At 36.6% G+C, this 12,659-nt stretch overlaps 1 protein-coding gene across 6 annotated transcripts in view; it reads left to right on the top strand.

Moving 5' to 3' along the window:
- Positions 1-12,659, top strand: part of Marchf1 (membrane associated ring-CH-type finger 1) — an 824,174-nt gene that overhangs the window by 483,722 nt on the left and 327,793 nt on the right. For 4 of the 6 annotated variants that reach the window (XM_057752266.1, XM_057752264.1, XM_057752262.1 and 1 more), the window contains exon 2: positions 2,829-2,977. The exons of the other annotated variants lie outside the window; for them this stretch is intronic. In XM_057752266.1, coding sequence (XP_057608249.1) covers positions 2,867-2,977 — 111 coding nt within the window. In that variant the 5' untranslated portion in view covers positions 2,829-2,866. The remainder of the gene's footprint in view (positions 1-2,828; positions 2,978-12,659) is intronic. 6 annotated transcript variants of the gene reach the window in all.

Genomic DNA, 12,659 nt, shown 5'->3' with positions numbered 1-12,659 from the left:
TTACAAACACACTCCTGAATAGAGACAAATGATATCATAACTTTGTGGGCCACTTTATTATACTTTTTATTAGATATGAATCCTACACTTTCTCATAAGTACTAAAGTGATATTAAATCATGACTTAGTTCTAATTTAAAAATGAAAAGCATAAAAATATTTGAAAGTTAGAAAACTGATGTTTTGGGGGCTGGAGAGATGGCTCAGTGGTTAAGAGCATTGCTTGCTCTTCCAAAGGTCCTGAGTTCAATTCCCAGCAACCACATGGTGGCTCACAACCATCTGTAATGAGGTCTGGTGCCCTCTTCTGGCCTGCAGACATACACACAGACAGAATATTGTATACATAATAAATAAATAAATAAATATTTAAAAAAAAAGAAAACTGATGTTTTTTAAAGAGCAACTAGCAAATAAAAGTGGAATGTTTGTTTTTGTTGGTTAAATTGTTCATAGATATTATTTCACTCTATTTTTTAATAAAGATACTCATTTCATTACACTTAACACACTTCAAGACCTGAAATAAAACTGATGGGCAACTAGGGCAGAGTGTGCTGAAAATGTGGAAATGCTTACCTTCTTCAGAGTGCAACTTAGTTGGATGTGCATATTTCTTATTAAGTAGATCAGGGTTTCTTTAAACATCTCAGGCAGTGTGTTGAAAGAGGAAGAACTAATACTCTGTTGCTTGACAAACCACTTCTCCTTTCCTTCAGCTTTCCCTTCTTGTAACACAAATGACTCACTCATATTAGACCAAAGGATCTATTAAGAAATCTATTTCCATTGGGGCTAGAGAGATGGCTCAGTGGTTAAGACCATTGCCTGCTCTTCCAAAGGTCCTGAGTTCAATTCCCGGCAACCACATGGTGGCTCATAACCATCTGTAATGGGGTCTGGTGCCCTCTTCTGGCCTGCAGGTATGCACACAGACAGAATATTGTATGCATAATAAGTAAATAAATATAAAAAAGAAATCTATTTCCAGGCTGGAGAGATGGTTCAGTGGTTAGGAGCACTGACTGCTCTTCCAGAAGACCTTCATCCAATTCCCAGCACACACATAATAGCTCACAATGTGTGTAATCCCTGTTCCAAGGGATCCAACACCCTCACACAAACATACATGCAGGCAAAACACCAATGTACACATAATATCAATAAATAAACTATTTTTAGAAAAACAACTATTTCATTGCTTACCTTCAATTCAAGTTTATGAAAGTTTTTTTTATCACTTTCTTGTTTGCATTGTTTGTATCCATTTGACTTGAGCATTTTGTCACAAGAGTAATAACTCATCCATCCACAAGTAACCTTTCTTTGCATTACTTTCTTAGAGCTCTGAACTGTGCTGTTTTGAATCCTGAAATGTTATAAACCACCAGATTGCTAATTGCTTTGGATGCTGTGAAAAATAATTACTCTACATTATTTTTGATATTTAATTGACAGTGTAATGCGTTTAACTAAAGACCTGCAATAAACTATTTCTAATTACTGAGGGTGGTGGAGTGGAAAAGTAGGCTGTAAAACTTTACAAGGGAAACAATGTTTCTCCATTATCTTCAAAGTCCTTGTTGATATGACATTCAAAGACACAAAATTCCATTAAATGGAAAGCTCTGGGAAGCTTGGAGGGGCTTTGGGGCATTTCTATTCATGATGAAATAAAGCTTTGTTTTGAATTGCTGTTTTTAATAGGTTGAGCTTTGATGGATATCAGCGCTAAGTTTACCATATTTTTACTAAGTTTGCCTTCTGTTATCAAACCTTTAAAAGAAAGATAACGGGGACACTAATATGATTAGTCTATCACCGGTCTTTTGTTTTAAGTATTTGGTTTCTTTAAGATGCTCAGCTAAAACCTGTGCAAATTTTATTTGTCATTGGCATACACCATACAGATCACAATGGTGTTTTAGATAATGATGAAATGTATATACAAAGGTGATTCTATAAGATGACAAAGGAGACAAAATGATCCATGTTGCCCAGTGAGAACATAAATGTCATAATAACATATGTTGCGCATTCCATATATATATGTGTGTGTGTGTGTGTGTGTGTGTGTGTGTGTGTGTATGTATGGTAATGCTACCATCAACAAATCCACTATGTTGTCACTCATATAAACAAACAACACATGTAATTCTGCAAGGTTTGTAATGCAGAATAAGTGACTGCTAGTGGTTATTATATTTATAAGTCTATATGTATGCTTATTTTAGATACATATAAATACATTATATATATATAATTTTCTAGAAATAATACATATGGAGAGAGAGTTAATATATGTTGACATTTCCTAAGAAATAGTATGCCATGTTATAATCTGATATGTCTCTTGTTCATGTGTGTTTTGATTCTGACAAGAGCTCATATCCAGTGACTATCAACAGCATTACAATAATAAAGTTGTCTCCTGACTCAATTCCCAGAAAGTGCTCCTGTTGTCAAATCTCATATAGCTGTATGTAATTATCTTCAGGATCTAGTCCTGTTTTCAGCTTCCAGGTTAAGAATGTTTTCAACCAACACCAGATACTAACTCCTAGGACCTGGTGTAGGAAACTCTTTTGTTTAGAAGTGAATGTACACAATGTGCATCTTGAAAAGATGCACAGTTACATTGCATTGGCTCTGGGGTAATATTACTAATAATTAGTAACCCTTATTTTCCCTTCATGGTTTCTAGTTAAAATAATACCTCACCATCTGCATTTTATTAAATTTTGAGATTATAACATTTCAGTTATGTGTATTTTCCAGAGCATCACTATGAGAAGAGATGTGTTTCAGGGAATGTAAATTATTTTCAGAATTTCAGGAAGTGAGAAGGGAAAGGCGGAAGGAGAAAATGCTGGGCTGGTGTGAAGCGATAGCCCGGAACCCTCACAGAATCCCCAACTCCACGCGGACACCAGAGACCGCAGGGGATGTGGCAGATGCCTCTCAAACCTCCGCGCTGGTGAGTGGAAAGTTATTTTACTTCAAAGTAGCTCGCACATAGACAGGATGCTAAGATGTTGGTGAGATGTGGGCCTGTAAGTGAGCATTCTTGTTTGCAATAGCGTTTGCTTTTCCAGTATGTTCTTCTAATGGATTCACTCTAATTCATAAAAATGTCACCATATCGCTATAAATAAAAAAATCTCGTATGCTAAATTTAATAAAATTAAGCAGCTATCTATTTTTTTTTGTGTGTGTGGTCTTTTGGAATTACTGTAGTTATTGGAGTGACCCGAGAGAGATAGTTGTTGGGTTTAACACTACGAGATGGAATCACCGAAGGAAAAACATGTGCAGTAAATACGTTAAGCTAATGTGAGCAAAGAATCAAACCAGAGTGGTTGTTTGCATATTTTTAAATATCTGATTAAAAATAATCATTTTCTGTAAAAAAACAATTTAAAGACTGAATCAGTAAGCCAGCCTTTAAGCTTTGTTTTTCACTGTAAGTCTAAATATTTGCTCTTAGCTAAATGCCATTTCCCAGTAATTTGAAAAGATAATCCATTAACAAAAGGAGTTTAAAATATCCTCTTTTTGGGACGTTGGCTATAGCACTCTACATTTTAATTTAAAGAAGGAAATCCATTTGATATTTTTTAAATCGTTAGTTGCATAGACCTTATTGATGGCTTATCATTTTGTAAGACTGGAAGTATCTTTATTGACCTACCTGTTAGTTGATGAACATAGAATTAAATACAACTGAAAATTTTTAGATGTGTTCTTTTTGTTTTGGAATTATTTGAATTTTCAAATTATTTTACCAGTGTTGTCTGTTTAAGGTGCTCTCATCTCACTCTCATACTTTATCCTTTTTCTTTCTTAATTATTTTTTATTCTTGTAGAATTTCACATGATGTATTTGAGACAAATTTACATGACAAATGCATATGGTATTTCTATACAAAGCTGGATTTAGTCATACGTTGAATGGATAAAAGTCTAAACAATAAAATATATCTTGTATGTTTTGTTAAAGTGGCTTTGAGTATTTAACCTCTCTTTCGCAGACTAATAAGTCAAACCCATAGAGAATCTTGAGCAAACCCTTCACATAGCTTTCTCTTTGCATAAGCAGTAGTCTACCATTGGCTTTATTTCCTAGATAGGCATAGTGGCTCAGACTTGTTAATGGGCTTCCATAGCTGGTAAAGGATTACAGAAACCCAGCTCTCCCAGGCAAGGCTTTTCTACTGAACTACTTTTCACTTTTTAGATGTCATTTTCTTCCCAGTAAAATAATTTTAGTAAGAAGAAAAAGATGCCCAACTACTAATATAATCAAACCCAGGAATTAAATATATACTCCGTCAGGCAATGGCCTCTAAATGTCATAACATTATAATCAAATCCATTTCAGGCACATGAAAATTAAACCATTTTCTTTCTGTCAGAGCATGACATATTTGAGTTGTCGATCACACCTGTCTTTGGACACTCTTTTATGATGCACACAGTCTCCTTAGATGTCAGAAGAAAGAGGAAGTTGAAGTACTGTGCAGTTAGCCACTAGAGAGTAGCTTTGAAGGAATGGACATTTTTCCATTGGCCAAACCTTAATGTCAGGCCTCAATTAAACTGTGACAAAAGGTGGTAAATATGTGTCTATGTGTGACTAGGTAAAGGAAATGGAGTTAGTGAGCACTCAGAGCATCTCTGCGCTAGCCCTCTCTCTGGTTAAGAAGTATCCATGCTGTGTTCCACTCTGTCTATTCTCTAGGCTAATAGCTCAGAACTCTTCCCATCTTAGTATTCCTATCAGTTCAGGACCTTCGATTAGTCACTGCTGAATGAGGACAATTTGGACCATGACCAAGTTATTCGCATTTTCCAGCTCACTCCAATTTATACCCAAATTATGTAAGACTAGAATGCACTTCCCTTTTCAAATAGATCATGGGGTCAAGAGTCATTTCAAATAGTTTAAGGCTCGTATTTCTGGAATCAGGCTATTTTTTCCTATTATTGTTCCCTGAATTCTTATTAGAGTTTTGATCTGTTTGCTTCCCAATAGTCTCGATGCCTAGAAAAGTTCCTTCTTAAATGCCTGTCTTCCTCTTCTTCCACTTTTCTTTTTATTGGAAAGTAGATGAAAGGATTAACCCTTAACACAACCATTGTCCAGAAATGTTCTATTTTGCTAGGAAGTTTTACTGGGTGCTAGGCTGTCAATCATTTCCTATTGCTTTGACTCGCTGTATTTGAGATCTTTTCTGTGCCTTTATTGTTTGCATTACTCAGTGCTGTGCTGTTGAATTCAATGTGATGGCCTACAACATGAGATTTGGAAGACGACACTTACTTTCTTTATTAAACTCTGGAGTCTTCTGAATTCTTTCCATTCCTATGCACATCCACATCATACTACCCAGTTAATTTCTGAGCTGATAGGTCTTTTGTAACAACTTTTGTAGAGTTAGTAATAATTACCATATATCATAAGGTTTACTTTCCAATCAATACATATTAAGCATCAGAGATACATGCCTAGCTGTGTTGGATAGTTCTTGTCAACTTGACACAAGTTGACATAATCTGAGAGAAGAGGGAACCTTAATTAAGCAAATGCTTCCAGAAGATCTGGCTGTAGGCAAGCCTAGAGGACGCTTTCTTAGTGACTGACAGAAGAGGGCCCAGACCACTGTGGATGATGCCAGTCCTGGGCTGGTGGTCCCATGCTGTATAAGAAAACAGGTGGACAGACCAAAAGCTGTAGGATCTCCGCAACACAGGGCAAAAACAGGATACACAAGTAAAGTCCCAGTGAGGACCCAGCGTTGAGAGTGTTTAGAAATTAGAGGCCTCAAACCAGACCAATGTCTTTTTGTTGGGAATATTCACAAGTAACAATTATAAATGAAGAGTCTACAGTGTGACTGATGATGTCACACTACAACTTCCAGGATGAGACTTTCATTTTTTTCCATTTTTTAATTTTTTCCATTTTTTTCTTTTAAATGTCCTATTATTTGGGTGGCAGGTGCAGGGGCAGAGGGTGGATGTGAAGGCATGGGGAAATGAATAAGATCAAGATACATGATATGAGAGACAAATAGAATAAATTTAAAAACAAAAGAAAAAAGACAGGCTGAGTAAGCCATGAGGAGCAAGGCAGTAAACAGTACCCCTCCATTGCCTCTGCACCAACTCCAGCTGCAGGATCCTGCTCTGTATGAGTTCCTGTCCTGACTTCCTATGTTGATGACCAGTAACAGGAAAGTATAAGTTAAATAAACCCTTTCCTCCCCAACTTGCTGTTTTGTCATGGTGCTTCATCACAGCAACAGAGCAATGAGTAAAATGCTAGCTCAAATAGAGATCTTGCTGAAAACACCATACAATTAATTCAGAGTCTTTACTTTTGAGATCACTGTCTCTGTCATCTATTTCCCAGTCATTAAGGAAATCATTTAACCCTTGGTATGTGTTGTGTATCATAATTAGTTACCAATACAGCTGCAGTCTAGTTAGAAAAAAAATAACCCCAACAGCAATTCTACCTAAAAAATAATACAAAAAGTTATTGAGTCTGATGTGACAATACTGAAAATTTCAGGCATCTATAACTTGGCAACTACAAGAAGTAGAATCTACTTAAATAGAAGATGAAGAAAGAGGGAGACTAAGTGGGACCAACAAGTCTGAAGGACACACGCTCAGTTTTGTCTTTCCAAACCCCTGTAACATGGGAGATAGGGCTCCTTCAAGTTCAGAGAAGGGTCTTAAGGATCTGGTACCAAGGTAATGGAATGAGATGCACTTCTCTGTCCCAATATTTTAAGACAGGGGTGTGATGGTCCAATAATGACATTTCAGGCAATGTGAGAAAACTTAGGAACTGGACACCATTTCACTTGCTGATTTCAGCAGCCATCAATGACACCAATAGAAACAGGATAGACACAAAGGAATGAGTTATTTCTCACCTTGATATACCGACCACATTAGCACCAGAAATAGAGACCTTCCAGTAACATCAGTGACAAAGACAACAGCAATTTGAAGTCTTCCTGTCCTAGAATCTCGAGGCAAACTGTCGAATAGATTTAGAACTGAGAGATATTAGTTTAGGAACCCCCATGGAGAGCTGAGGATGGGAGCTTTATTAAACGCTGACGTTCCAAAGCCTTATCTCCATAAATGATTGCTTTTCCTCATGACTCAGTCAGTACCAACAGCAGTAACCATAAACACACCGGTCTTTCATATCCCTTCCATGCTATGCTGTCACTCTGTTGAAAATAGAGCTTTGCATTTCTCAGAGAAGGGACACAGTATGTGGTTGGTGGTCAAGATGTGCGAGTGTAAAGATGATGCAGATTGTGTCGACCCCGACTCCTTTGGTTAGAAATCATGGGCACGCACAATATATTTGAGGAACGATTTGCAGACATAGCATTCAACTAGGGAAGGCCAAGTGTATCAGTGTATATCATAGATACATTTCTTCCTTTGGTGGTGGTGCTTTTGATCTTTCTATTTTGTATAACCAAGGTTTTGCTAATAGTTTTCTGCTATCAAACAGAATATTTTCAGCTTTTTGGTGAAAATTATCCCTTACGTAGAATGATGGTGATAATGGTTGGTTGTTATACTGCAGGAAATTTTCTGAACATTTTATACATATTCCTGTATTTAATATTCGCAAAAAGTTGATGAGGTAGGAATAATCAATATTGTTATCTTATGGATAGAGAAACTGAAACACATATAAATTTATGAACCTATCCAAGTTGATCTTTGTAATAACAAGTGGAGGTGAATTCCCAACTACGCTTGTATTCTAAATATAGAAAGCCATTCTATCACGTTTCTTGCAACTTGTAGGAAGGACATAATCATTATTTAAATTAAAATATTTGGCTTCAGAAGAAGACTACAGTGTCTCCTTGAGAGACTTTTGGCAGTTAGAGCTTGCTGGGGGAGGGCTGTCATTTTCCTCAGTTGTGTAGCAAAGGGCAAGTAACCCTTGCTTCAAAAATAACGCAGCCCACTCACACTCATGCTGGAGAATAATATTCCAATTAAACTCAAAGACCACACCCAAGGTGAGAGAAGACACAAAAATGAAAGGAGAACATGGTGAAAAGAAGTAAGGGATGAGAGAGGGAAATAGGGATTGAAAAATCCTAAAATTCACTATAAAATTGTATGCAATTGTCAACTATTAAAAAGAAGACTGCAAATGAGAAAATAAGTCACTATAGTGTGGCATAAAGATTAGCAAGGTATTTCTTTTTTGTTTGTTTGTTTGTTTTTGTTTTTGTTTTTCGAGACAGGGTTTCTCTGTGGTTTTGGAGCCTGTCCTGGAACTAGCTCTTGTAGACCAGGCTGGTCTCGAACTCACAGAGATCCGCCTGCCTCTGCCTCCCGAGTGCTGGGATTAAAGGTGTGCGCCACCACCGCCCAACGCAAGGTATTTCTTTTATTGATATGTGTATCTATTAGATGAGTCCATGCTCTGTGTTGACAGACATGCGAATATGGAGATTTTTGTAGCCACTTTCACCACTTAATTTTTAGCAACTGACGTGGACTGAAAAGGACAGGTTGTTCTCTTTTGATCTACAAAACATTCACATAACCTGCTTTTAAAATTCAGAGTATTAATTGAGCTTAAAATTTTTCAAGATGAATAAGAACCTTGTAGAAGTTGGGAGATTGTGCTTATAAAACAATACTCTCTCAAATTTACCATAATACAAAGGAAGGGGTTCATTTTGTACAGCAAACAGCAAGGAAATGCTTTTAAATTTATTGTGACACAGTTTCACTTGCTAAAATCAAAGATGCCTTATACCAACTGCACCCTTAAGCAATTTAGTGAATCGAGTCAGAATTCTAATATTAAATTTAAAAATGAGAGTGAAGATCAAAAGAATCAGGAATAAGCAGGTGGCTGCTTTTATGAGGACTGCAGTTGGAAAAAAAAATCTATAGAAGTCAATGCAGGAAGATTAAAAACTGTCACTTCAGATGGTCAGCAATGGCTCCAGAGAAAATGACTGACTCTACTGTAATCAATGATTATTCTTTGAGGTTATAACTAGACTTCCATTAGAAGAAGAAGAAACTGTCAGTCCATGATAGAGGTGCCTGGCTGCTTCTAAACTTCTTTTCATCATTTCAGATCACATTTTCTCGTCTACTGTAAAGAGATGGCTCCTGGCTTACAGGGGTGCTGTTGCTCTATAAACCAATTATAAATTTAAAATGTTACAACATAATATGTTTAAAAACCTTAGTAGGTGACCACCATAGTTTAGCAGTATGGTGCACTGTTGGGTGACCTCTGCTTAGCTGACTGGATACTGAGCTTCCTTACTAGTGTTTAACATCAAAAGGAGTTGCTGTCCTGTGTGACATGAACTTGGAAGATACTGAAATGTAAAATTATTGGGATGGTTTCTGTTGGAACTTATTATTGCCACACCATCATAGACTGGAATAATTTTCAATCAATCCTATCAGTCCATCATAAGAAGTTCAGGGTGAGATACACACTGTTCCAGAAAAGAATAAACAGGAAAGACTAGAAGGATGCTCCAAGAAGAACCAGGAGTAGTGACTTTTATGCATCATGGCAGTCCTCAGGTGTCCAAGGTAGTAGGATTGAAAGTTTAGAGCACATATTGAGATTCAGTCTCAAAAAGAGGAGAGATATTCAATCATGGCTTTTAAAGACAATTCAATTAAAACAATATTATGTATTGTTTCGTTTTTTCTTTTTTCTTTTTTTGGTTTTTTTGAGACAGGGTTTCTCTGTAGCTTTGGAGCCTGTTCTGGAACTAGCTCTTGTAGACCAAGTCGGCCTCGAACTCACAAAGATCTGCCTGTCTCTGCCTCCCGAGTGCTGGGATTAAAGGCGTGCGCCACCACCGCCCGGCTATGTATTGTTTCTTAAGTTTATAATTTTCAAAGTGGTTTTCATACTGATGCAGGCAAATTTGACTGTATAAACAGGTAACAAAATAGAGATATTGTTAAGTATTTAGATTTATACAATTCTTTCTCTAAATCACAAAGACCCAGGCTTTATGATGTGTAGAGTTTTAAGAAACATACCTATGTTCATTATAGGAAATTTTGGTGTCCGTGTTTTCAAATACAAAAGAAAAAAAAAATAGCTCATAAAATTCCACAAACTAGCCTCAGTATTCAATTTAAAAGGAATATTGACTAATATTGGTTTTGTCTACTTTTTAAAATGCAAGAATGGGCTGGAGAGATACTCGGTGCTTCAGAGTTCCTGCTTCTTCCAGAGAACTTGAGTTCTGGTCCTATAACCACATCAGGACAACTGCCTATAATTTAATCTCCGTGGAATGGAATACTCCCTTCTGGACTCTGTGGCTGTTACAGTCATACATAGTAACACGTGTGCATGCATGAACATGCATTCATACACAGAAACAATTAAAATTAAATAGTTATTTAAAATACAAATTTTTCTATTTTCTTCAAATAAGGCTTAGCATACTGATAATGCATGTTTTAAAATAAAATTCTCAGTTACTGCACCTAATATGCTCTTTTACAGCATAACAAGTATTTCTTAATAAAATAAGCAGTCAAAAAGATCCAAGTTTAATTTTGTCATAGCCTTTTATTTTTAAAATTAAAAAGGCATTTAGAAATTAAGGTCTTATATGTAAAAAAAACTGATGATCAATTAGGAATAAAAGTTAAATGCTTTTAAATTAACTTATTACTGAAATGTGTACTTGGATTTTATGCTTTTTAAAAGATTTATTCTCCTTTGATTGAATATATATGTGAGAATGTGCCTGAGTGGAGATGACCAGAGGCCAGAGGAGAATAAAGGATGCCTTGAAGGTGGCATTGATGCTGATTGTGAACTGCCCCAAATGGGTGCTAGGAACAGAACTTGGGTCCACTATAAGAGTGTCAGGTGCTTTTACCTATTGAGACATCTCTCCAGCCTCAAATCTTAATTCTTGATTTTTTGAATTAAGAAAGACTTCCACTGTCTGATGCTGTTATTTTCCTTGTTGATCATCATTTATTATTTTTCTTTTGTTGAAAATAGATTCTTTTCTCATAAATAATATTCTAATTATAGTTTTCCCTTCTTTTACTCCTCCCTCTTCTCCCCTATCTTCTCTCCTACTCAGAACCACACCCTTTCTCTCTCTCATTAAAGAAGATCAGGTTTCTAAGAGATAGTAATATAATATAATAAAAACTATCACATCAAAGTTGGACAAGATGAAACAACAGAAGAAGGAAATCCCAAGAGAAGGCATAAGAACCAGAGAGCCATTCATTTGAAACCAGGAATCCCATAAAAACACTAAACAGGAAGCCATACTATATATACAGAGGACTTGATGAAGACCTTGTAGGCCATAGGCTTGCTGCTTTTGTCTCCTTGAGATCATATGAGCTTTGATCATGTTGATCCACAAGTTCTCGCTTTTTTGTTTCTTTCCTCTCTGTTGGCACTTACTTGGTTAGAGTGACCCAAGATATTTTATATTGTTTGAGGCTATTGTGAAATGTGTTGTTCACCTGACTTCTGTCTTAATCTGTTTGTCATTTTTTTTTTTTTGGCATTTGTATATAGAGGCGCTACTGATTCTTGTGAGTTAATTTTGTATCTAGCTACTTTGGTGAAAGTGTTTAATTGATAAGCTAGTCTACGATCTACTTTCTGTCAAGCCAGGCTAGCCTACTTGGATATTTGGAATATGAAAGTTTCTAAATTTGAGACTTTGTCTTCTATAATCTGACACTTTATGATTTAATTGGTACTGTCGAACCCTTAATATCACAGAGAAAATGAAAAAAATGTGAAGAATCTGTACAAATTCATTTTCCCCATTTTAGAAGTTACAATAATATTACATTTCTCCCTTTCTTTTTCTCCCTTTAAGCCCTCAAATGGCCTTTATTCACACACACACACAAACACACACACACACACACACACTGTGCATGTATTTAGTTCTAAATGCAACCTGCTTAGTCTGTGTAATGATACTTTTATGAATGTTTTCAGAGATCACCCTTTAAAATTAAATAACCAATCAGCGTGGTTTTCCCTGAGGAAGACGATTTCTCCACTCTCAGCATCCCATAGTCATCTGTAGTTCTTTGTGTAGCATTCTGTGGATTATTATCCTTGTTCACCTCAAGATTAGCCATACAATCTCAAGATTGTATGGGTGTAGTTTCTGACACAGTGTCACAGCAAACAATGACACATCCTCTTGTGTTATGACCCTTAGCCTAAGTACAAAAGTTGTACTATAGACATAACATTTGTGACTGGGTTCCATAACTCTGCATTTTGATTAGCTATGGGTTCTGTTAGACAGAGACATTTTCTATATGGGGGCTGAGGACTGCTACACTTCCCCGGGGACAGAAGGAGAAGTGCTGTTTTAGTAAAGGAGTTAGTTCTGTATTCTCCAAAATCCATGACTGCTCTACCCCGGATGGTTGGCTATGTTCCAGCCCCATGCATGACTTTCCTATTGTTAAGAGGGTCTTAAGTCCATGTAGAGAGCTGTTGGCATGCATGACACTGCTGCATCCTTAGGGGTATCTCACTTGCTGGTGGTTGGGGTGTCTAGGTCTTACAGCTTGGAGGACTGTTGCTTGCTTCACTCCAT

Source organism: Chionomys nivalis, chromosome 20, assembly GCF_950005125.1.
Source record: "Chionomys nivalis chromosome 20, mChiNiv1.1, whole genome shotgun sequence".
NCBI lineage: Eukaryota > Metazoa > Chordata > Mammalia > Rodentia > Cricetidae > Chionomys > Chionomys nivalis.
The sequence above is the reverse complement of the archived record's forward strand: the minus strand, read 5'-3'. Positions and strand labels throughout refer to the sequence as shown.